Source organism: Nasonia vitripennis (genome assembly GCF_009193385.2).
Source record: "Nasonia vitripennis strain AsymCx chromosome 1 unlocalized genomic scaffold, Nvit_psr_1.1 chr1_random0006, whole genome shotgun sequence".
NCBI classification, from domain to species: domain Eukaryota; kingdom Metazoa; phylum Arthropoda; class Insecta; order Hymenoptera; family Pteromalidae; genus Nasonia; species Nasonia vitripennis.
The window spans coordinates 738,552-765,512 of record NW_022279593.1 but is presented as its reverse complement, the minus strand read 5'-3'; the positions used below and the strand labels follow the sequence as shown (position 1 = coordinate 765,512).

General features: G+C 36.6%; 1 protein-coding gene across 20 annotated transcripts in view; it reads left to right on the top strand.

The window, feature by feature from the left end:
* Dop2 (dopamine receptor type D2) overlaps positions 1–26,961 on the top strand; it is a 572,837-nt gene that overhangs the window by 265,996 nt on the left and 279,880 nt on the right. For 10 of the 20 annotated variants that reach the window (XR_004227940.1, XR_004227941.1, XR_004227942.2 and 7 more), the window contains one exon: positions 3,957–4,127. Coding sequence is in view for 9 of the 13 variants with exons in the window: in XM_031932017.1 (XP_031787877.1) it covers positions 3,957–4,127 (171 nt within the window). In the remaining 4 variants the exon portion in view is untranslated. 20 annotated transcript variants of the gene reach the window in all.

The window sequence follows — 26,961 nt, the reverse complement described above, 5'->3', positions numbered from 1 at the left end:
ATCGCGTACTATGCGCGTCAGGTTCAGGGTGTCGAATATCTAGCGTCTCTTGAAATCGAACTTTCCTACTATCAGCTGGCGTCGTCGGAGTGTACGAATTACTGGATTCCGCCATGTCTAAAATAACTTGTTCCAGCTGTTCTAGTTGTTGTCGTAAAGCTTCCTTCTCTTTGACGTCTGCGATGCGCATTCTAATCAGTTGTTCGTTTTGTTGCCTGAGGTACTCTTCGTTTCTCTGGGCATTGTTTGAGTACGTTACTTGTGTATTCGCTTGCCTTGTTCCTTGTGCTTGCGTTGTTATTGTGCTGGTACTTGTCGTTGCCGCTGTGCTGTTGCTAGTCGGCAACACACTTGTACCCGTTTGCGTTATGCTTGACATTTGTGGATTATTAATCTGAGGTTCGAACTCATCTATGAATGTCGAATTTGTGTCGAACACGTTTACTCTGCTTCCTCTGCGCTGTGCTATTATGCTATTCTTCAGCGACGTAGGTAACGTTTTATCTGTCTATATTAATCTGTGGAGGTCTGTGTCTCTTCTTGAACTAACTATAAATATTGGATCACTTGATTCTTGAAAATCTTCTGCAGTGTAGTCTCCGCGAAGTCGTCTAGCTAACCTACTTACATTTTCTAGCCTTGAATTACTCCGAATAAGATCTAGTTCGATTAATCTATTTTGTAATTCCAATGGCGACAGGGAAAGCGCCCAGTTTTCTATTTGTAAATCTAGTTCTTCTTGAAAAAGCGCCATCCTCTGAAAAATTCTTTTTGGTTTGCTATAACGAAAGGGTACAGATAGAAGAAGAGAAAAAAAAATAATTCACGCGGTTCTGACTCACTGTATTTCCAACAAACAAGAGAAACGAGTGAGCGCTCGTCAGAAGAGTAAGCTTTGTTCTCCTTAAATTTTATAAGCGTTTGTAAAAAGAAATAATCAAGTCGAATTTATTTCCGCGTGTCGCTCTTAAACAATACCTCTGCCTCCAATATTTAATTAGTATTGTGAGGGTCCGATTAATAAAGAAAAGTTTGATTTCACCAGGAGGTAACAAATTGACAATACGGGAAAAAGTAATTCAAACAGATGTAATCACTTAGTAAATAAATAAAATAATGTTTGAATTACTCGCGTTAGCTACGAGCAGCTGTATTTTTAAGAGTGTACTTTAAGCTTCGGAGACTATTGACAGTCTTACTCACTGTGCGTTATATAACGGTGCGCTAGAATTTAAATTCGTCAAGCAGGTAATATGTTTATATCTAGGGCCGTATACGTGTAGGACGCTTAGGAATACTCAGTGAGTATGTACCTCTATAGCGTGAGCGCGTGCCGTATAAAACCACCTATGTTACTGTAAGCGTTGTACTGTACGTCTGTATGCCTATATGTATCGTACGCAGCTATCCTATAGATCAGACTGTATGTACGCAACTATATACCTATGTGCATGTACAGTGCGCTGCTATGCTATACTGACTACACTGCGCGCGGTAAATATTCGCTTCGACTTATGTGTCGTACTTATAGTAGTAACTGTATGGGACAAAAAAAAAATAGAAGGAGAAGAACAAAAATAATTGTTTGTGAATTCGTATTTTCGGTTACTAACTACCACTAAACAAATTTTCTACGATACATTTGAAGTCGTATCAAAAAAAAAATTTAGATAACACGAAAAGGAAAAAAAATTTTGAGGATGAGAAAAAAAACTCAATACGAATTCACGTACACAGAGATACGAACCGCCCACAACGACTGTTAAAGCGAATCGCAAAAACTCTTTCCGAAACTTATACGCTAAAAGTCTTAATATAATATTTCGACCGCGTCGACTTCGTCGAACGTCTACAACGCCGGAGACCGGTGTTGTTCATCTCGTGCGGCGAGCTCGCTCGACCGCGATGTCAACAAAGTCGCGCGTCGCTATGCTTAGCGTGTAACTTGCGTTCTCGCTCTAATATAGGCTTTTGTTCGCTGTATAGATTTTATTTCGGTGCGACTGTTATTTTTCTTGCGATGCCGAAATTTGAAATCTTCTAAACAAATATTGTTAAATCCCAGACGTTGGGCGCCAATATAACGGTGTGCTGGATGCAGTTGTTCAGTTTCCAGTTCCGCTATAATCAAGGTCCGCAGACCTCGTTACTCTCGAGGAAGAGAGTCGTCGGGATAGCACCTAGTGCTGAATAGGTTCCGGCCAGGCCAGTTACGCTGCGATCTCGTACATATACGAGACGCAAGCCCGCGGAGGCGGCTGGGTCGGTGATGGAGCGAGATACAAGTGTACGCGTAGGAACACGCAAAATAACGACTACCGAGATTGTTGAGGGACAGTCACAGCGTTTATTGACAAACTATATACAGGGCTTGCATGCGAGCAAGCGAGGTCGCAGGTACGAGGGAGGATAAGGAGAGCCCTGGCGAGTGTAGCGTGAGAGAGAGAGAGAGAGAGCTGGCACTTACAGTTAGCCGGTATCGCCCTAATGTTCGCTGTCAGCAGTCGGAACCCCGTCGGTGCAGTTCTGGATGCGGTAGCGAGACGCAACGTCGTATACGCACGCACACTCACACACTTCGACTTTCACTCTCTTAACAGTTATCTCCCGAAAGTACTGAGCGCCTCGCGAGGAGTCAGTTCAAAGGTCGGATCGTATCTGGCGGCACGCGTCTCAGTCGCGTGTCGCCGAATTTTCTCTCTCTCTCCCCCTCTCTCCGCCTCTCTCGTGTCGTCCAGCGGCTCTCCCCGCCTTGCCAGCGCTGGTACCTGTAAAAGTGTGGATTTAGTACAAGTCTTTCTTCTCGCGGCATGCTGAGCTTATGACGTGCTAATATCGCCCGTCATACATTACAATCCCTAAAATCTTCTATACACAAATCAATGGTCATTAAAATTCAACATTATTTTTTGCTGCAGAAGATCAATAAAAGTATTCAAATGAAACTGAGTAGTTTTATTTAGATTATGCAATTGACGAATCTAAAAAATTGATCTTTTTCATAAGAATACGAATTTCTTCTATAAAGCATGGTCAGTATATTGAAAATACTATCCGGTAACACAACCGTTAATTAGAACAGGAAAAAAAGACGATGTTTCCCCTCGTCGTTAAGTCTTACCCCATTAAAGTTTAATGAATTGATATTTGAATATCTGAATATCTGCATACTTAGTTAATTAAATCTATTGGAGATTCTTCACGTTTTTGTGTCCTAATAATTTCTTCTTGTGCCGACGTATGAGTAATTTCCGATGTATTGCATGTAATTTCTTTCTGGTTATTCAAGTGATTCTTATTTTTCTTACGATACATATTATTATAATATTTTTCGAATTCTTTCCAAAAATTCAAATTATGACAACATACAACATCCTTATGATCTTTATCAACATCCCCTGTTAATAAAAGTATCATAATATAAAAAATAAGATAGTGATCGAAATAAACAATTATTTTTTGTTCTAAATGGTTTAGATTTATCAGTTATATTATTTTTTAAAAACAAACGTTTCAGTAGCACATGTAGAATTTGAAATGAAATAAACCTTAATAGTACATAGTAACTAGCCAATTGTAATATATACTAATAGAAGTATACAATTATAATAAATAGTTAAATTTTAGGTAACATTAATAGTGGATAGTAATTGGTCAATTGTAAAAGATATAGTAACACTGGTATACAAATATGAGAAATAATTAATTTTCAAGCTGATGTTAGCATGTCCCTTACATTTTGTTCGTGGTATATACTTTTACATTTAAAATATTTAATTTTATTAAAATAACAATTTTATAAGTTTAAGTACACAAATAAAATATGCAGAAAGTTACTTATAATTAGACAACTCCATGAACGAAATGTCGATCAAAAACTCGAGCAGAAATATCCACTAGACAAAACTTGATTGTTATTGATAATGAATTCACAATAAATATTAAAACAATTGCAGACAGCAAGAACAAAATACTAAAGGCTCTAAGCGAGGAACCGGACAATATGAATCAAATCGTGGATACTGCACTATTTATCATAATCACAAATCTTTGGCTAGGACAGGCCACCATTCAGTTTATCCAGAAGAAGAAGCCCATAATACCAACCGAGCAGCTATACCTGGCATGTAAGTTAATAAGTGAACGATCCGAAAATAAATTACCTAAAGGATTATCAAATTTTAACTATCACGTGGTTAATAAGTTATCGGAAATAGATTTTGTTGTAGCGCAGAATTTATTAATTTTACATGTTAAAATACCGTCAACCAACAAGACTACTTAGCAAATAGATAAAATAGACACAGTGCCTGTGTTTATTGGAAATAATAGTAGTAATGCTGTATTAATTGAGCCCGTTGACGACTATATTGCTATTCAAAAGCCCAGATCATTTGTTCACTTTTTTCTATCACAACACAAATTTAGCAAATGCCAGAAATTCTATTATACCAAATTATATCCGATAAACACACACTTAACAAATGCTCCAGATTGCGAAAGCTCGATGCTCTTAGAACCATTGCATGTACCAGATAACTCATGCCAAACAGAATTAGCAATTAAATAAGACTTTTATATGCGAAGAACGACAAATGCTAGTGTCTGGATTTACTTTGTGCGCAAAAGAATAACAGGCCTAGCCTTTTGTGCAGGACGACAGTTTCCGATTAATTTTGAAGGAATTGGTAAATTAAAAATGGGAGATATCTGTTTCAATAGTGGATTTGGTTACTTCTTTGTGGTCAGTAACGGGTATTTTTAAGAAGCTATAGGTCTGCATTTTCATTTCGAAGGATTCCTATATGCGTTGGTACCCAAAAGAATTTGGCGTTAGTTCCGTTTGTTGTTTTCTCTGAGAATTCAAGAGTTTTTTCCTTCAATTCAAGGATATAATAGTTCCTTTTTACGTTAATCCTAAGATTTCTGAGTGATAATATAGCGCTTAAGGAATCCGTGAAGATGATAACGTTTTCATTCGGTCTTGTTAGTGCGTAATCTGTTGCTTGGTTTAGAGCAATGCATTCTGCAGTAAATATCGAGGTGTTTGGATTTATGCTTTTAACAAAGTGTGCTCGTTGGTCATGGATGTCACAAGCAGTTCCCACGAAGCTAGCGTTCTCAGTCTTGCTGCCATCAGTAAAGATGGCATACGCTTTTTCTTTTTTTATAAGTTCGTCAAGTATTTTATTGGGGGTGGTCGATTTTTTAAGTGTTTTTCTAGCTCGATGTTGGTAATGACAGTGTGGATTAAAACGTCGTAATGGTAGGCATAATTGTAATAATGTGTTTTAGATATGATTTCGTTAAAATTGGGGGATGCAGTTTTAATGCATTGGAGTAGAAGCTTGTTACTATATTTTTTATTTTTACTTTGTTTGTTTAGATTGTTATTAAACTGCATAAGCGTTTTGTGTACCAGCAAGTTTTTATTAGAAATGATTTTGTATATGTAGTTTAGGCAAAGGTATTTGCTGGGTTCTTCAATTGGGTCGAGCTTGGACTCAGCTAGGAGAACGTTGGTTGGTGTGGATATTCTATAGCCCAGTGCATACCTGATGGCAGCATATTGTATCCTTTCTATTTTTTGAACTTGTAGTTTTTGCGTGGAAAAGTATATGAAGCAGCCGTAGTCGAGAGTAGACCTTACAAAGCTCTTATAGAAAATCAATAAAGTAGATGGATCACATCCCCACCACGTACCTCTTAGAAATTTAATTAAGTTCAAGGCTTTTAGAGTTTTTCTGTGTATGTGGTCGATTTGGAGTTAAAACGAGAGTTTGAAGTCAAGGATGATTTCGAGAAACCGTACTGTCTCACTAGATGGGATTGTAAGGTGGTTAATTTTGATTTTACTCTCACCTGGTTTGATATTTTTTCTGTTAAAATGTATGAATAGAGTTTTGTGTGGTGCTAAGTCGTATAAGTATTTTTTTTTAATTTGTACAATTCATTTTTCTAAAAGTTGTTTATTTTTGTTGTAGGAAAATTTGTTTATGTAGATGGTTATGTCGTCTGCAAATTGGGAGGCTACGATGCTTTTAGGAAGATTAGCTGTAATTTTACTGACGTAAATATTATAAAGAAGGGGGCTTAATAAACCACCTTGAGGTACGCCTTTGTAAATAGTTCTTGGATTGTTGTCGGAGTTTTGAGTAAAGATTTGTCGTTCGAAGATTATAAAGGAGGATGCCCATGAGTATAGGTGATTTATGCCTGTAACGCGGTACCTACGAAACCTATACCAGCGTATAGGGCACGGCAAAATATGAATTTAAAAAAAAAATTGACCCCCATAACCCCCGGAAATATAGAAAAAAAAGTTAAATAAAAATTTCATCTCCTGATAGGCAAAAAAATCAAGGAGCGCGGTAGCGCCCCCAATGGCAAGTCTAAGTTCTAGAGTAATATACGGGCTATCGGGCGCACCGCAACCTTATATTCTTCAAAATGGAGTTTTCTAACTTCTACAAAATATTCAAACATTCATATCTTATTGAAATACGTTGTTTTATCAGGCGAATCAATGTTACTTTCAAAGATATTAAAAGAACTTATATTTAAAAAAAGTTTCGTAAAAATGAACGATCCGTTATCATTCTATAGCTGACCAAAATTTTGTATTGTGATTTCTTTTCAATTTTTTTTCCTTCTCCCAACTTCCGTTCTTATCCTCGAAACTTCCGTGGCGCGAAATCAAATCGAATTAGAAATAAAATATATATATATATATATATATATATATATATATAATAAATAGATGCATTCGGTGCATAGTATTGGGGTTTTGGGGGTCGCTAAACACGAATATTGCGATGGCAAGAGCCTTCAAGGTACCTGGTGCCCAGGGTGGACAGTATCAACGTCGTCTTCAAGAGTTTCAGGGTAATTTGTACCCTATTGCAAAATCTCACGTGAGATCTTACATAAGATCTCACCTGAGATCTCATGACAAAATCTCATCTGTAATTTTGGTTCGGAAGCTGCTGGATACTCTTATTTAATAAAAAATAAGGTTTTTAATATTGGAAGTCGCCTATAAGGAGGTGCTCCTACTCAGAAGAGTTCAGAAAACTAGGTTTCGAAGCATTTAAGATGTTTTTTCGATTTTTATAAATTGCTCATCTGAGATCTCACCTTAGATGTCACCTGAGATCTCAGGTGAGATTTTAGATGAGATATTTTTAAAAATCGAAAAATTGTCTAAAATGCTTGGAAACCTAGTTTTTTGAACTTATTTGGGGGGAGGCTCCTCCTTATAGGCGACTACCAATATTAAAAAACTCATTTTTGAATAAATAAGAGGATCCGGCAGCTTCCGGACCAAAATAACAGATGAGATTTTGGCATGAGATCTCAGGTGAGATCTCGTGTAAGATCTCACGTGAGATTTTGCAATAGGGTAGCATAATTAGTCAAAACTCGTTACTCGGGGGTTTTTGGGGTCGCTGAACACGAATATCGCGAAGGCAAAAGTCTCCGAGATACCCGGTGCCCAGGGTGGACAATATGAACGTGGTGGGATGTAGGGTGGACAGTATCAACGTCGTCTTCAAGAGTTTTAGGGGAATGTGTAACATAATAAGTCGAAACTCGTTACTCGGGGGTTTTTGAGGTCGCTGAACACGAATATCGCGACGGCAATGGCCTCCAAGGTACCTGGTGCCCAGGGTGGACAGTGTGAACGTCGTCTCCAAGAGTTTCATGGGCATTTGTAGCATAATTAGTCGAAACTCGTTACTCAAGGGTTTCGCGGGTCACTTATCACTCCGTAGGTTATGAGGTACGTGTGGATACTGGTTGTGGGTATTGCTGTGGAGATAGATTCTAGCGTGTCATCTACTTATTTTACAAATCTTATTTGACGGTTGCTTTTGAACTAAAACTCACTATTATAACAACAGTTTGATGATTCTCTTGTAAGTTAGTGAGGTATAATGTAATATATCTATCGAGAGGATAGATTTTATTATAATTACCCTTAAAAATTCGTGAAATCTTTAAAATAAAACCTTCCTCAAAAGGTAAAAGGTAGGCAGGTATAAACTGGTTTTTATTTACTATTAATTTTTTATTTGATGATGATATAATTCATTCAAATAATTATTAGTATTAGTGACAACTATAGTAAAAAAATATATGAAATCAAATAGTTAAATGGCAATCACGTATTTCGAATAAATTTATCAAATTATTCTTTAATACAATTTATAATTACATTGTTTTCCTAACGTCATTGTTAATTTACTGGCGGTATTCTACACTACTATGAACATACTTGATAAACCCGTCTGTTGATAGTTCCTAACTGGACTGTGAATTGTTTGATTTGATAAAAATTAATACCATTATCAAATAAACTTATAACGTCTTTCAAATTTAGTGAAACACAACATCATTAATAATAAAGCAGATATTAAAAAATAAAAAATTATCATTGAAAAATTATTCTTTTTATTTCACCGTAAAATTATTAAGAGAATTATATCACCATCAAATAAAAAATTAATAGTAAATAAAAACCAGTTTATACTTGCCTACCTTTTAAGGGGCCCCTACAAAGCTAGAATCAAATCTTGTATAAAATACAGTAGAAAAAAGTAATTTTTTATTGGGAGCCACCCCTTGAAGGGGTATAAAATATCTAAGTTCTGATTCCTTTGAAATCGGGCATTTGCGCCTTGCCACCGTACTACCTCTTGGCACAGACTTTGGGGGTTCAATCGCAGCTCAAATTAAAGCTTGCAAAAAATGCAGTAGAATAAAATTATTCCTGATTGGGAGCCACCCGTAAGTCCCGATTAATAAAAGAATGATCGACTCACCCCCATAGTACTTTGCGTTTTAAAGTGTCTTGGCACATTTTTTTTCTAAACTATCGAGCTGCCTATTGAAAGTTAGTATCAAAAAGCAATGTTACGCTACATCCCTAATTAGGAACCACTCCTTGATGGTTCACCTTGGAGGTCAAAGAGTCATCTTAGCACATGAAAATGTCATATTTTTACTTTTTGAGTTTGGACATTTGTGCAGTCGCGCGTGAAAATGATCAGTACTACGGGGGTGGCTTTTAATTGAGAATAATTTTACTCTACTGCATTTTTTGCAAGCTTCAATTTGAGCTGCGATTCAACCCCCAAAATCTGTGCCAAGAGGTAGTACGGTAACAAGGAGCAAATGCCCGATTTCAAAGGAACCAGAACTTAGAGATTTTATACCCCTTCAAGGGGTATAAAATCTCTCAATCAAGGGGCTCTCAATCAGGGATGCAACGTAACATTGCGTGTTGATACTAGCTATCGATAGGCACCTCGATAGTTTAGAAGAAAGACACTTTAAAACGCAAAGTACTACGGGTGATGTAGCTTTTTTTATATGTTCCCGGGGGTTATGGGGGTCAATTTTTTTTAAACTTCATATTTTTTCGTGCTTTATACGCTGGTATAGGTTTTGTAGGTACCGCATTACAGGCAGAAATCACCTATACTCATGGGCATCCTCCTTTGATGAATTGGACGATGTTAGTAGGACTACCGATCTGGACAAGTTTTTCTAAAAGGATTTCAATAATGACATTGTAGAAGACTCCGCTTACATCTAAAAAAGCCGCGAGTAGTTCTTTGTTTGAGCTAAAAGAATCTTCAATGTTAAGAGTGGGGTTTAAAAGGTTATCGATAGTACTTACTTAACACCAACGTTTAGCCGACACAATTAACTTTCAATTTAAAAAAAACCAAGCCTCAAACAATCAGTTTTTATGATGAAAATAAATTTGGAAGAGTGCCATAAAAACGCGGTATAGTTGGACATTATTTGATACGGTTGAACCAGTACTTGGACGTGGTATTAGCCCCAGTAGTTGGACGTTGTAATCAAACGTGTCGAACTACTCCTTTATGGTAATCGCGTTTTCGGTAAAGTTGGACAATACTGAAAAAAATTGCTCTTATGGGACTCGAGAGCAGTCTTTTAAATCATCCTTGAGAATTGATTTCTGTTAAAATGTTATCAAAATTATTAGTATATTATTAGTAATGGTGTTTACAATGCTGATCCAGTTTAGTTTTTTAGGTTACGTTTTTTATTTTACCACAATAGCAAATATTCGAGTGTCCAAGTATAGGTCTAAATTTTCATTTTATTCAAGTATTGGGCGTTTTACCTTATGTCTTTTGGCTCTATCCGAGATTAAAGCTTATTTTTAAGCAGTTTCAAAACTTTTGCACATAAATGAGGTTAGAGCTATGGGCCTAACACCAACTCCATCTGATTTGCTAATAAAGTGAATGTAGGATTTCTTCCAAGAGAGTGGATAGCTATTTGTATTGAGCATTTCGTTAAAGATATCTCAGAGTATCAGCTTTCATTTTATTGAAAGAAGTCGAACGCATTCATAATTAATTCCATCGAGTCCTGGACTCGATCGAGAATTTTTACTGTCAACGGCGATGTTGAATTAAGTAAAATTAAAGGCTCTGGAGAGAAATTCATTTTCATTACAGTAAGGAAGCTAGTCTAGATTCGAACTGGCCCAAGGAGGACTAATTTTGTTTAGTGCTGATTCGATAGCGTTTTCTGTTTGATGGTGCTCAGATGTGTGACTGGGTCTTTTTTGGCTTCTGCTCTAATTTTTTTATGTTCTATAAAGTCATTAACACATTCGGTGCATCGATATTTTTTAAAGGCACACTGAGTCCCACCAAGGAACAGGATTTCGATGAATTTTGTTATTTACATGTTTTTCGTCAGATTATTGAGAATAATTGCGTTCGATATTACTTCAGTAAAAATCAAGTATTTCTCACTGGCAGAGGAATCAGTAAATTCTGTAGTAAAAAGCTTATAATAGTTATCAACTAAGTTTACATAAACATTGTTCCAATTAGTCCGTATTGAATTAATTTTGAAAGATTTTTTACGATATACGCTCATGGTTAGTTGTAAGTTTATAAATAACGGAAAATGATCAGAGCCCCATGTATCTTTGTTGACTTTAATACTGATTTTATCTGCAATACTGGAGGAAGAAAATACTAAGTCTAGATTTGGATTTGAGCTTAAGCTTGTGTTGTAGTGGTATTGTGTATGAGTGATTGTGTTCGTATTGTGTAGTATTACATTCAAATTGTTGAGACTAGAGAGTAACCTCTCACCGTTCGTGTCATTATTATGGTAGTTCCAGCTTTTGTGGTGTGCGTTGAAATCACCCATGCAAATAGTTGATGGCAGCGAGTCTATGCAATTGAAAATATTATCTCAGGAGTTCTGAAAAAGAGTTTGACTCTGGGCTCTGTAGCATATCACAATATTTAGCGCGGGTTTAACGTTGGTAATTGTCAAGCTGGCTAATTCTACGCATTTATCGGTACAAATCAGATTGATAAATTCAAAAAAAGCTAGATTATTACGAATCAAAACTAACATACCGCCTCCTCTAGAGTGTTGTCGAACTTTCCGGAACGTTTTGAAGACGTTGAGATGCAAGTTTTCCTCGAATGGTTTTTTGTCCAACAGCCATGACTCGACACACAAAAATATGTCTAGGTTTTCAGTAATTTTGTGTAGTTCTTCTTTTTTATTTGCTATGATCCGGGAGTTCCAAAATAGATTTGTTCTTTTTCATCTTGGTGAGAAGATTCCGATCCAGTGTCTCCATTGATATGTTTTTGTAATTTTTTCTTAAGTCGGTGGCACCTGGATTTTAGTTTGCCGGTTAGAGATGGAGTAACGTTGTCGAGCATGGTAGCAAGTTCTTCGATGTCGTCTGTGAATTTGAGTGCAATGTCGACCGAGTTGTATTGGCCATGACTTTTATCCAAGAAATTTTCGAATTGTTGGAAATCCAGAACGTGGGTTTCTGGAGATGTTTCGATTATTCGTTGCACAGTGTTGAAGTCGTCGTTCGTGTCGTTGTCCTTAACACCTAATCGCATGATAAGAAACGTGGGAAAGTATCTAGAAACTTACGTTTAAAGCATAATCACACTGATAAAAAAAAAAAAATGGATTTGAACTAAAACGTAATCTTACATTCCTTAAACAATAATGTAAGGAAACGCATGTAAGAGATAAAATAAGTAGTAAGTTAAGATATTTCTATAGACATAAACAAGAAATAATCTATTTACCCAATTATCATATTATACGCCATTAATTATCACATGTAATTTAATTGATAAACTGCAAATCATTAAGGTGCAAGCATGTAAGACTTGCTAGTTACAAGAATAAGTACCCTCAGAACCATTAAGTAAGTTTAAGAATAATAATGATGGTAATGATGATGACGAGAAAATAATAATCAAATCACTAAAGGTATGCACAGGAATAATAAGGAATGTTTATTTGCGCAACTCGGACTAGAGTGGCTACGCTGTGTTGATTTCCTCTTGTATCTCTAAAATCATGGGAAAGGAATTACACTACTTAACGGAAATAATACGCTTAGTCTAACAATACTATTTGCATAAAGTTCCTAATGAATTATAATCATTATCAATAAGACCAATAGCGTTAGTTATAAGAATCGATACTATGCCAAAATCATATAATTCACTCTAATCTTCTACATCTATATCTACATCTAAATCTAAATAATATTAATTCGCTTAAATTTCTGTCCAAAACATCTTTTCTAGTTCAATTTATTAAAATTCCTCTACTCCTAATTGAAATTCTCTTAACTATCACATGAGTCATAACATCTAAGAATATTTCTACCGTTTTATTGTTTTTTTCTTTAGTGCACTAATATTGCAATATTTTAATGTTGAGATGAAATATCACACTTTCCGGATTTATCAGGGAATTTTTCTGGACTTCTTGGAATTTTGGTCTTCCTGGAATTTTAACGCTGATAATATACTTATGATTATAAACGAGGTTTTTTGGTGTGATTTTAAAGGTAGCACCATATATCATTACCATAACTATAATGGGTTAACCTCAGGATCATCCTGACACCTGGTCATCATCCACAGAAAGTGAAAAATTTTTTTTAGTAGATTTGTTGTATACTTATAGTGCATTGTATCATAGGCCATGTTTCGTCATCCGGGAGGTGATTTTGACACCTGGGCATCGTCTACAGGAAGTGAAATTTTTTTTTCATATTCGTTGTATACTAAGTGCTTTGTATCATAGACCATGTCTTGTCATTCTGAAGGTGATTTTGATACCTGGACATAGTCTGCTGTAGTTCAAAATTTTTGTTGGGACATTTGTTTTGTTGGTATACTCATAGTGCATTGTATCATAGACCCCGTTTCACTATTCGCTATAATAATAAGTGTCGAATTGTTATGTATCAGTAAAAAATTTGTAACCTAAATTAGAGGCGAATTTCACCCAGTATTTATCGTGAAAAAAAAAAGAATTTGTTATTGTTCAACAAGCTAAAAACTGGACAAGTAAAAATTTTAGCAGTGATTTTCGTTAAAGGTATAAAATATACCATTTTCATTAAGACTAAATATATTTAATAATGAAAAACAATAAATAATATTTAAAAAAAAGAAAATATATTAAAAATAAAATATATGTACACTTTTATTTAATCAATAGCTAACACTAAACCATTAAATTAAAATAATAAATATTATTACTAGTGTAATAAAGTACGCAATTTACCCTTATGGCTGCCATGCTACCACGCGCCTCATGATACATGGCTTATATTACATTCATATTACATTCATATACTTTTTCATTTAATATTTTTAACTTATAAATTTAAAATTATCTTATTATATTATATTCAACTTCAATTAAAAACTTTAATGTTGTTCCCTTAAATTTTTATATTAGTTTACAATTAAATTTATAGTATTAATTAATAAATAAACAGAGCTGACATAGTGACTTTAATAAATACGCCATAATATGGCAACAGATCCCGCGTTAAGTATATTAGAAAACCGAGTTAAAATAATCACAATGTCATATATCTGTTGTATGACTCTAACAAACGATCGAAAATGGCCGTAAAGGCAAAAACTGGCTAAGTAAAATGTGAAAAAACTGGACATTTCAAATTTCCTAAAAGTAGCGATATTTTGGGCATTTTTTATGGCTGAGAATTATATTTCGTGAAAATATAAATAAATCAATTAATTTTTTGGATGTAAACTACTAAATTATTAATATTTAACAACGTCTGCGTGGCTCAGTCAGCTAAAGCGCACGGCCGTACTTATTTAGCCTCGTGCAGGGTGTGGGTTCAAGTCTTCGGTCAGACAGAATTTTTTCTGATGCAAAAAATTATTCTATACTTTCCTTTAAACTAAAAACTCTAATCCAAGCCTGCTATATACCATACCATAAACTAAAAACTCTAATCCAAGCCTGCTATATACCATACCATAAACTAAAAACTCTAATCCAAGCCTGCTATATACCATTTTCCAATTATAACCTCAAACTGTGATAAACACGTGTAACCCAGCTGTGTTACTCGACCAACTATAATGGGCAGTTTGTACTTAAGAACAAGGTAAACAGATTGAATTCAAGAACTGCTTATTAAGTTGGAGAAAAAGCGTTACATTTTGCCTAAGAAATGGCAAAGAAAACTGCCTAGTTCTTAGATTCCATTCCAAGAACTGGCTATTAAATGGGTTACCGATTCTATCAGGGCATCGACATCTATATTATATCGCACCTTTTTTAAGTTAATTCGTCTCATCGTCAGATCTCGATGTAAAGAACATCTAAAAATCTATGACCGTCACCATGACGAACATTTCGTAATTTCCCATTTATCTTCTATAGTAATGTAATTGTGCCTTCAGGTCAAATTTAGTCTTTTTTTCTCTGTCTGTCGTAAATAAAATCAAGTCCCTTTGGTATTATATTAAATGCATCACATCGCATCAAAATAAATATATTTTTTTAATAACTACATAACATTACTCAATAACAATACATTCTTTGAATTTATTTTAAATAATAAGTATTATGTTTTAATGTTATTATGTAATTACTTCTAATTTTAAAGTAAAATTAGATTTTAACAATAGTATATTATTTTATTACTGTTTTTGTTTCATATTTCTATTATTATACATTTGTGGATTATATATATTTAAAAGTTGAATTAATGTTTAAATATAACCAGCGAGTGTTAGCCAGTTAGTTTTTAGCTAGTCTGTAATTAAAAATTCAAATTCTACAAATTGTATTTATGAAATATACATATTTAAAATGTATATATACATATACGATCGTCATTGAGATACAACCGAGCGAGCGTTAGCGCGCGAGGCATCTACTGCTATTTATTAATTCTAGTCATTAATTATAAGAACAATAGCGTTAGTTATAAGAATCAATACTATGCTCAATTCATATAAACAATTATAATCATTATCAATAAGAATAATAATGTTATACACAAAAACCAATACTATACTCAATTTGTATAATCAATTACAATAATTATCGATAACAATATTAATATGTATTAGATAATAAGAATCAATATTATGCTCCAATTGTATGCATGACATTTATATTAATTAAAATCATTATCAATAAGAATAATACGTGTTAGTTTAAAACGATCAATATTTTTGTCCGTTTTATGCTGCAACGACTGAAAATTTAATTGAACGCGATTTTAATTTTATGTTAAAAAAGTTATCTTTTTTCCGGTCAGATCATTAATTATTCTTTGCACGGGGCATCGAGTCAAATAGCTACTACTATGGCGATGCATTTAATATAATACTTCCACGTGACCTCACTCACACACGTAACAGACAATGCGATAAGCAGCCCGCTATGTCGAGTCAGCAGAGTGGGGACATTCTGCTCGCACATATGCCTCAAGTTAGTCTGAGAGAAAGAGAGAGAGAGAGAGAGAGAGAGAGAGAGAGAGAGAGAGAGAGAGAGAGAGAGAGAGCAACGGCGAGAGCTATCGCGGGAAGAAACACGTGTAAATGCTAATTTGTTTTTCGCGTCGCTTTGAATGCCTGAGCCGCTGAGAATTCTTCTTTCCAAAGAGTAGAGTCTCGCAGCGCAAGCAGACACACATTGTCTTACCCTTGTTTCAACGTAATGAAATCTCAAGGATACACGAGCATGCTTAAGGTCCTATCCGAAGCATCTACATTCCAGAGAGCAACGGCGAGAATTATTTCAGTGTCTCACTTTAAGTTTAAGTGTAAGTGCAGTAATTGAATCGCTTAATAGCGGGTTCATATTCAATATTCTATGTGCAGTGCTAGCTTATAAGTTTACTAACTCTGGCCGGAGAAATAGGCATTTGTGCTAAGCTCCATGCGTCAATTTCACTTGTACTCACAGAGGTATAGCCACGGCGAAGCTCTGGCACGGTGAATGCTACTTACCAGGCTAACATAACTAACAACTGCCCCCGTAAGCCGGAGAGGTTGAGTTGCAGTCTAAGGACTGCTAAGTGCCTTTTACAATATCGGGCTACGTCCGTATTGTACTTGCCGGCTAGGGCGCATCGCGATCTACGACGTAAATAGCTCACGCGATAATTCAGTAAAGTCTCGCGTAACTAATAAACACGTGGATCTCGTATCCAAACCATCGCTCGGTGGTCGCGAGTGTTTCTTTTCTACGCAGCAACGTATACTCTAACACGCATAACGAATTCCATCGGAACTATTGATTCAATGTTTTTCGAACACAAAAAGAATAAAACTGTGTTGTCACAAACCACTTTATCGTATTAAAGGTAATAATTAAAGTGTTGTTTCTCTCTCTGTTCTAGTTTCTTTCAAACAGTCGACTATAGTCTCCCACGAACTACAGGCTGTTCAATTGTTGCTGAGGAGTAATTGATGACACAGTTAAATTAGATTATTTCAATTCACGTCAATTCTAAGATCAACCTCCTTTTGATCATACTAAATTTACTTGTATAAATTTAATTATTATTTGTTCAGTCATTATATGATAAACTTTAATCTTTGATTTAAATAGAACTAAATATCTTCAAGAAAATTGCGAGGCGCATTCAGAGATATTGTTCTAAATTTAACATTGTGTTATATTAATTGACAATATATCTTTTCTTTTACTACCATTTTAAGGTTATTGCGTTTTAAGTCATTTACCTACCCAAATGCTACACAAGTTTCCTTTCACGTGAATCAATAAGAATCCATAGTCCTCGCATGGTACTCCTGGTGGGACTTATGTCTAAATAAATAAAATCACTGACATTAATTGAAAAAAAAATTTATAACAGCACTTGAACAGTCCTATATTTCTAATACTGTATTCATCGAATCGTTTTACCTCCTTTAAGTAATTATCAGGTTGTTTTGAAATTCTTCTTGAATATGCCGTGGTAGGTCGATAACTCGTCTCGAATTTTCTTTACTTAGTTCAAAACTCTTTTGAGATGGGCCTAAAAAAATAATAAAAATGAGGCTGCTCCCCAGCCCAGAGTAGTTACGAGGTCACAGGCAGAAGGACTACGCACGATCAGTCCCGCAGCGACGACAATCAACCGTTGACTCCCCCATCTCCTGAAAACATCTTGACATTGTCAAACATCTTTCCGGAGAACGAATTAGTAAATCAGCAAAATAGGCAAGAGATTGCAGGAGCTTCGGAAAACACCTTTCAACAATTCGCCACTAACATCATGACGAGCGCGTCACTCACTCTGGGCACACAGACGACGACATCAACATCGGCTTTTACAAATCCTACAACTACAGTGCAGTTGGCACAATTTAGCACTCTAACGGAGGCAAAAACACAACTTTCGAATGTCACGAATCAAATTGGAGAAATGGGGACTCAGGCTAGTTCTATCGATAGCCACTTGGTTAAAGTAGACGCACTTTGTCAGAGACTGATTCTTTGGGATACAACTTTAACTGAGGAAGTGAATCGTCGTGGAGAGAGAATCCTTCAGAACAAAAAAGGGATCAGCGATTTGAACGTGGCCGTCGCCGGCTTACAAAGCGCTCAACCCACCAGACAGGAGGATCAACGGGTTGTCCTCAGCAGAATCAACGCTCAGCAAGAAGTGGTCAATACGCTTGCGGTATGACAACAGGAGTTACTCACGAGTCTTGTGAATAATCAAGCAGAAACTCTCAAGCTAATTGATCAACGGAATGCAAGTTTAGCCAGAGGAAATTCTGTCGCTCCAGCCTTAAGTAAAATGAAGTTAGTAGTATCTCGAGCGTCGGATTATAGCTTTAAATTTCTTGTCGACCAAGCATTCAGGCCGCCGGCCATGGACTGGTGGGAATATGTAAGAAATGAAGTAAGAGGAGTCCAAGATTTCAGTCAACGTTTCAGACAACACTACTGAAACGACAATAAACAATTGTCTGTTAGGCGTGATTTAGAACACGCACACTACAAAGGGCAACTTCAATCAACAAGAAGCAAATATGTACTCCAATTGTATAATCAAGTCACCCTTCTGTCCGATCCTCCACGTGAACCAGTGATTGTCCAGTGTTTTTCTAGATATTTTGATGAGCAAGTTCGACTTGCTATTTTAGGACAAGGCATTAGAACCGTTTCCGGTTTAATTGCTCTATTAGAGAATCTTGATCAGGCCGGGGTTTGGAATAGTAGTTATTCACCCACATCATCATCACGTCCTTCTATGAATCTCTCTCAGTCCCCAGTTCGAAACACTGGAAATTATAAACCTCATGATCAACATCAGAACTCGCACTCCGGGAACTATTTTCGTGAAAAGTAAATCAACCAATCCCTCTAAAAATGTTAGTTTTGTGTCTGAAATCTCAGACAACGTCATTGTAAATTCTGATTCTAAAGCGGAAGCAGGAAACTACATGAAGTTACCCGCCTCGCCTCGGATAATGAAGACAACTCTGATTTCAAGAAGTGTGTAACTCCTCAATTAGTCAACAATATAGGTTCTAACACAAAGACTCACTTAATTCAAGATTTCATGAGGGAATTTTTCTCTCAAAAAAATCCGGCATTAGACGATATCATGCCGAAAGCTCCACTTGAATGTCCCGAAATAAGCATCAGCATTGAAGGTGTAAGCTTTGAGGCGTTAGTAGATACCGGAAGTAAAATTACGTGCCTGTCGGCAGAATTGTTCGACCAATATGCAGCACGATGGAAACATCTAACTATTCTTCTGGTAGTGGGCGTGCAGACGATAGGTTTTATCGGATAAAAATCCCTCATTATAAAAAAACAGATGCAAGCATCAGTTTTAATTGGAGATTTTTATGTTGATGTTAATTTTATAGTCATCGCAAAGTTGATTAGACCTTGTATACTTGGTATTGATTTTCAAGAACAATATAATTGTGTTGTGAATATAGGTGAGCACATTTTCTTCGTGCTTGATCCAGTAAGAAATGATTTAGTGAAAGTTACTTTTGTCATTCAAAAAGTTTCAATAAGTAATAGACAAATACAGGTTAACTTTTGTGAGAACTTATGTCAGGAAAACAACGATTACACATACCTGACGGATAATCCAGAAATTGATCTTACGAATACTGAGATAGAGCGAAAACTTGAATCTGTTACCGGTTTGAATCAAAACGAGAGGTGTGACTTGGCAAATCTTATTAAAAAGTTTTGACATGTTTTTAGAAAAGAACCGGGAAGATTTTTATCATACGTTTATCGCTTCAGTCTTAGATGATACTCGCTTTTTCAAAAAGTCTCGCCAATCCAGTTGAAAAAAGCACTCCGTGATGAGATACATCTAATGGAACGCCTAGGTATCATCGAACGCTCAGATAAAATTTACATCAAATTGTGCCAGTCTTTAAAAAGGACAATTCTCTAAAAGTATGCAGCGGCACTTGATTTAAACGAAAAAAATTCCTGAAAAATTCCGGAAAGTGCGATATTTCATCTTAACATTAAAATATTGCAATATTGGTGCATTAAAAAAGAGAAATAAAACGGTAGGAATATTCTTAGATGTTAGGACTCATGTGACAGTTGAAAAAAATTTCAATTAGAATTAGAGGAATTTCAAAATTTAAATTGATATTATGTAGATAGATGGAAGATTGCGTTTCTCTCTCTTTCATTTTTTTCATGTTAGAGTCTATTTTTGTTTCTATAATTTACTTTGTTTGAATAAAACGTTCGCTCGTCCTGGCTTTTCTCTCTATCTCGTGAGAGTTTTTACGCTGAGGCAAATCGTATTTTCCCACAAAATTTTTGTAATATTGATTGGATTCCACAACTTCTCCTCACTCATTCCACACTTTTGATTTTTGTATATATACATATATGAAGAATCGCTATGAAACCAAAACACACTAATAAAATGAAAAACAGATTTGTTTCCTCATTATGCTACGTAAAACCAAAAAGATCGATTATCAACATATATTAGAGGCCACAGGTCATATAACAAAGCCGCAATGGTTATTATAAGAAAGATTGGCGGACCAGATTTATTTATAATTGTAACATATAATCAAAAATAAGAAAAATCGAAATTAATTTTAGAACAATTTCTGAAAAAATAGAAAAAAATTATATATTTTAAATGCCATTAGCAGTAGAAGTTCGACGTTAATTCAGTACTTTTACTTTTTTTCTTATGATTTTCTCTATTTCCACAAACATTAAATTCTTGACTTTTTTATGACCTACAAATTTTATATAATACAATAAGATCGTTCTTAACCAACTAGAACGTAATCATCAGATCATGAAGATAACATTTTCAAAATAAAAATCACACAGAAACTAAAATGGGGGGTTGGGGAGCGAAGCGAGCAGGGGGGCAAAGCTAGTATATATATATATATATATATATATATATATATATATATATATATATATATATATATATATTAGCTTATTTCTATGGTGCTTTGATTGAGGAGTGAGTAATTGGTTGAGTTTTTGAATCAATAATTTTAAAAGCGAACTTGTAAGCTCTCGAGTCGCTCGGGCGTCGGTCGTTAGTTTATGCAAAATCGGCCACTATTGGCTCAGCGGTGGTCTTGCATGCTGCTAAGTTCTTTGTGTCTTCGAGGAAGATTCTCCTTGCCACTGCGCGTGTGTTGGTGGTAGGCCCAAAGAACAAGGGCACGTATGGACAGACGCTTTTAGATCAAGGCTTAGAAGTGTCGTGTGTGTCCAAGGCCATTGTACAGTTAGTTGAACTGCCTAAACGACGTACACATGTACCACTGTCTGGCTTGGGAGCTAGTGCAGCTAGGACTATCTGTTCGATCGTTCCACTCATTCTTCGTTCAGCAGTAGATTCGGAATTCCAGGTTAAAACTAAGATGCTAGTTTTCTCTAAACTCACGTCCCTTCTTCCTTCATATGAAGTTAGTGAGAATTTTATGAGAGAACAGTTTTCAGATGTCACTCTAACTGATCCGGAGTTTACAGTCCCGAAGAAGATCGACATGATCTTAGGTGCTTATGTTTATAGTCAGTTGCTTCGCTCTGGGGTCTCCATTTATTCTCTGTCGATCTCTTAAGATTCTCAATGTTGCACAAAACACCGTCCTTGGTTGGATTGTTTCTGGGCCGATGGATTTAGGGATGACACGGCAGGCGGCAAGTGCTTCAAACCAACATCCAGTTTAGGTGTTTCATTGCGCTCCCCAGGATGACTTATATAAGTTGTTGCAGCGGTTTTGGATTCTTGAGGAGTTTTTGTAGCCATCTTTTTTTTGTTAAGAGAACCTTCGTTGCAGAGTGACCTCTCTTTGATCCTTTTAAATTGGCATAGGTATCGTTTCGTATTTACGAACGATATAAACAAGATGTTCCAGCAGACTCAGATGGACTTAGAGTATCGCGATTATCAGAGGATCGTCTGGTCATCCAACGCAGCATCTGAACCAGTTGATTTTCGTCTGACCACTGTCATCAATGGAATGGCTTGTGCTCCTTATTTATCGATTCGCACTCTATCTCAGTTAGTTAAGGATGAAGGTCATCGGCTTCCGCTTGGAGCTCGTTGTCTGGAATTGAAGACATATATTGATGATATATTCGCTGGGGCAGATGAGCTGTTAGTTGCAATTCGGAAGAGAGTCGAACTTACTGAATCGTTAGCTTCTGCAGGGATTCAATTGGATAGTGGGCTGCGAACTATCGGGAGCTGCTTACAGATTCAGCAAAGCTGGTTTTGGTGAAGCAGATCACTGAAGATGAGCCAATTAAGGCATTGGGCTTTCACAGGGTTTCATCGCAGCATAGTTTCAGGTTCAACGCTGTTAACATCAAGAACGTGGCTGCAGCATACACAAAAAGGTTCGTCCTCTTGATTATCACTCGCCTATTCGATCCGTTAGGTTCGCTTGCTCCAGTCACGGTCATGGAGACGATTTTGATGCAAAATATGTGGATTCTAAAGTGTGATTGGGATTTACTCCTACTAACTGATATTCGTGAGCGCTGGTATGATTATTGCAAAGGTTTATCTACATTGTCATCTTTGTCGATCGAGCATTGGTTAGGTGGTACGGCTACTTGCTCTTACCAGATCCATGGGTATTTGGATGCTTCTTCTCAAGTGTATGCAGCTGTGGTCTATCTGCGAAGCGATAAGGGCAACGGACATTTCCGGGTGTCTTTGTTAGTAGCTGAGTCAAAGGTAGCTCTGGTGAAAACGAAGAGCATTCCCAATTGGGAGTTGTGTGATGCAGCTCTTCTTGTCAAGCTCATCCTGCACGTAACTAAGCTGAAGTTTCTGCGAGCGTTACCAATATTGCCTTAGTCCGATAGTCAGATCGTGCTTACGTGACTTCGTAAGCCTCCGTATCATTGAAAGACATTTGAACCTAATCAAGTTTCGCTGATTCAAACTGGGTTGCCGTCGGCAACGTGGACTCACGTTTCGACTAAAGAGAATCCGGCTGACTTGGCGACGCGAGCAGTTCAGCTGGGAGCATTGGCCAACTGTGCTCTTTGGTGGCAGAGCCCGGTGTGGCTATCCATGCCTCCACCAGAGTCGCCTTGGCCTGCTGACCTGGTTCGAGTTATCCACGCTCATCCAAGATCCGAGAAATTCGAGATTCTGACATGATTCTCGTCATTGACTAGACATATTCGGGCTGTATCGCTTTGAAAACACGTTCTAAATCAAATTCGAAACAGAGGAACGTTGGTAGGGTGCTCTTCCTCCCCCTTTTTGACTACTGCTAAGCTCCCTGCAGTGGCAGTCATTCCTCTAGCTCAAGCAGGGGCATTTGGTGAGGAGATTAAGCTGTTGATATCGGAAAGAAGACTGCCGAAGGGCTCAGCAATTTAAACCCACTTTTGGGCAAAGAAGATAGCCTCTTGCGTGTAGAAGGTCGATTGGCTCACTCTGATCTCTCTTTTGATTGAAAACACACCCCGATATTGCCGCAGAATTCTGTTCTTAGTTTGTTGTTCGTCCGACACGCTTATCATCAGTGCCTTCACAGCGGTCCTACATTGACATCGAGCATTCTAATGCCTCAGATTTGGATTCTGGGTCAAAATAAGCTTGTAAATTCAACGATTTGCGCATGCGTACCCTGTCAGCGGGTTAAGCCTCACTCGGCTCAACAACTCACGGATGAGACTAGAGCTCTCCCCTCAAAAGAAGGTTTTCGTAAAATTTCCCCAAGAAAAAGTCCACCTGGAAGTTCTGAAATTAACATCAAGGGTATAAGAGTTAAATCTAACGAATCGGCCAAGTTTCTCGGTATTATATTTAATCACAAACTGACTTTCAAAAAGCATATAGAGTATATTCAAACAAAATGTCTGCGCTCCACCAACATCTTAAAGTTTCTCTGCTGTATTTGTTAGGGCGCTGATCCCGATACACTTATAGTTCTATATAAAAGGCTAATACGCTCAATGATGGACTACGGTTGCTTCATATATTATCCTACGCAAAAAAGTTGATAAAATCAATTAAGAAAATACAGTATTTAGCTATAAGAATTGCACTGGGGTATTGAAACAGCACACCAACGAATATCCTCCTAGAGGAATCAAAACTGAAATCAATCGAAGAAAGATCAAAATACTTATGCTCATGCTACATAAATAAAATAATGTCTAACAATGAATTGCCTGTTCACAAAAATATAAAAAAATTTTTAAACAAAATCTCATGTAAAAATAAAAAGCCGAAAATAAAAGACTCTTGGATCAGTGCCCGGAATCTAGAGGTCATTAAAATCAAAATTTAGCAAAAAGTCACTATAACATTTACACATATGAATATGATGGCCTTATGCATATAATTAATATAAACACAACATTCGGAACTTTATTACAAATCAACAATCTTCCAAACTCCGAAATCGAAAATTCGTTTATTAAAGAACAACTCTTTCCAATCTATACAGATGAAAGCGAAACCGATGTTGGGATTGCTGAGGTTGCTGTATGCATTTACAATAACAATGAACTGATCATATCAAAAAGCCTAGACAGCAAAGCTTCTATATTTACTGCGAAATGCATAGCTATTAGACGCTACTGAAATCGCACTAGGAAATACATACAAAAACGTCGCTATTTTCACTGATTCGTTGAGTGCACTTCTTAGCTTAAGAAACTATAACTATACAGTGAAATCCAATCCTTACATATTTAAGCTCAAAAAAAAAGTTCATAAATTTTCGAATATTTCCAAACATGACATAAAATTTTACTGGATACCAGCATATAAGGGCATTACAGGAAATGAAATAGTGGATCATTACGCCAAGAAAGCTACCAATGAGACCCCATTAAATGACCTTAAAGTTCCATACACTGACTTAAAAACAGTCTTCAAAACCAAAGCCTACAAAAATACCGAAGAAACCATTAAAGAAATAGGCAAAATAAAAGGCGTAAACTACTTTGATGTCTTCTACAAAACGGGCGCACGACCATGGTTATGTCTAAAATCTCTGCCAAGAGATATGATAACGACTATAAACCGTATTTGCTTAGGCCATTACAATCCTGGCAAATCTCTAGCGCAAATCAATGTAATCGACAATCCGAAATGTCAATGCGGTCACGAAGAGCAAGACATTGATTACTTCCTTTGGCTATGCCTATTATTTAAAACACACCGCTCTAAACTTATGAAAACACTTCAATATATAGGATTAGATCCTCCGTACAATATAAACTCTGTTTTATGTAACACAAGTAATCTAAATATCCAACCATGTAATTTAAATGCATCATAAATGACATGTAAATATTTACACTATGTATATGCAAATTAATTTCATATAGAGATTAAAAATGCTCGAAATAAAAAAAAAACTCATGGATGAACTTTCTGCTAATAGAGTGACGAGTAATAGGGCCTTCTCTCACTCCAAACTCGATTACGCAGGTTTCTTGCAAATTCGGATAGCGAAGGGTCGTGGAAATTGTTCCTTTAATGGTTACATCGCTTTGTGCGTATGTTTCGCTACTCATGCTATCCATCTAGAGCTTGTTGGTGACCTGACTTCAGTGTCATCTGTGCGTATCGTATGTTTGTAGGACGTCAGTACATTTGCCAAAATCTTGACAGCAACAACGGTAACAACTTCCAAGGAGCTGATGAGGAGTTAACGAGTATGTTGCAGCGTGCCTCAGGCTTTTACAAGGAGGTCGGCGCTGTCCTTGCCTACGATGAAATAAACTGGACGTTTATTTCTCCTAGTGCACCTCATTACGGTGGTTCGTGGGAAGCAGGTGTCAAGTCGGTGAAGCATCACTTAAAGAGAGTTGGCAAGCACACTCTCACCTTCGAGGAGTTTTTCACAGTTCTGGTAGAGATCAAGGCTTGTCTCAATTCTCGTCCGCTAGATGCCTTGAGTGCTGATGTCAACGATCTACGGGCGCTCACTCCCTCTTACTTTCTCAATGGAGAAGTCTCGGTGTTGGTTCGCGTTCACGATTGCATTATGTGGAAAACATACGACAGAAGAAAATTGCTCTAAGCCCGTACGCTGATAAAAAACCCATTCATGACGATGATGTACAGACTTTAGCATGGAGCCATTATACCTACGATCAAGAGTACGTAGGTATGATTATTTATCAGATAAGTATAATTGTTTTTTATTTTATAGTGTAATACTTACATAACGTGCACGTGTATCGGATAATGTCACAGTTCATCAGATGTACGCATGAAAATTTGCCTATCATAAGGCTCGTCGTAGTAAGTGGGAGCAAGCGGTCCGTGATCAAGAACGTTTTAAAATGAGGATTGAAAAGATACACGCAATTATTATCTCAGTACTTTTAAGAAAATGTAAGGAAATGGGTATAAAGAATAAAAATAAATAAATAAGAGAAAAAAAGGTGTTAATGTTGTTTTATTTTTAATATTCTCAATTTGTCACGTGTGTAAACACGTCACGGGTATCTAATTACTATAAGAATACGAGTAGAACAGTGAAATGCGGTGGCGGCCGTGACGCGACGACAGAACGTCTGCCTTGCAAGCCAGAGGATCTCGGTTCAAGCCCGGGGTCCGTTAATTTTCGTTGTACTCTTCACTTGTAACATTTTCTGGTGAACAGCGATGGGATGAACTACGAAAAACCAGTTTCCTGCCTTATAATATGCCGGTGTAAATAATTGATGAATACTCTACAGATCATGCCCCAAAGCCTCTGAGTCTACGCAATGGAACACGCGTAACGGCCTCTCATCTGTGCGGTATAATTGCGATCGACGAGGGCGTCGATGACTCTGGGCCGTGGACGTGTCACGTGTGTAGACACGTCACGGGTTTCTAATTACTATAAGAAGACGAGTAGAAGAGTGCAATGCGGTGGCGGCCGTGGTGCGACTACAGAACGTCTGCCTTGCAAACCAAAGGATCTTGGTTCAAGCCCGGGGTCCGTCACTTTTCGTTGCACTCTTCACTCATAGCAAATTACATATTATTTTTATTTATCCAACGATCATAATAAGAATTATCTAAACCTAACTATTTATCGTGTTACTTACATTTAAACTTTATTCTACGATTTTGTTTTACTATTTCTACTAAAT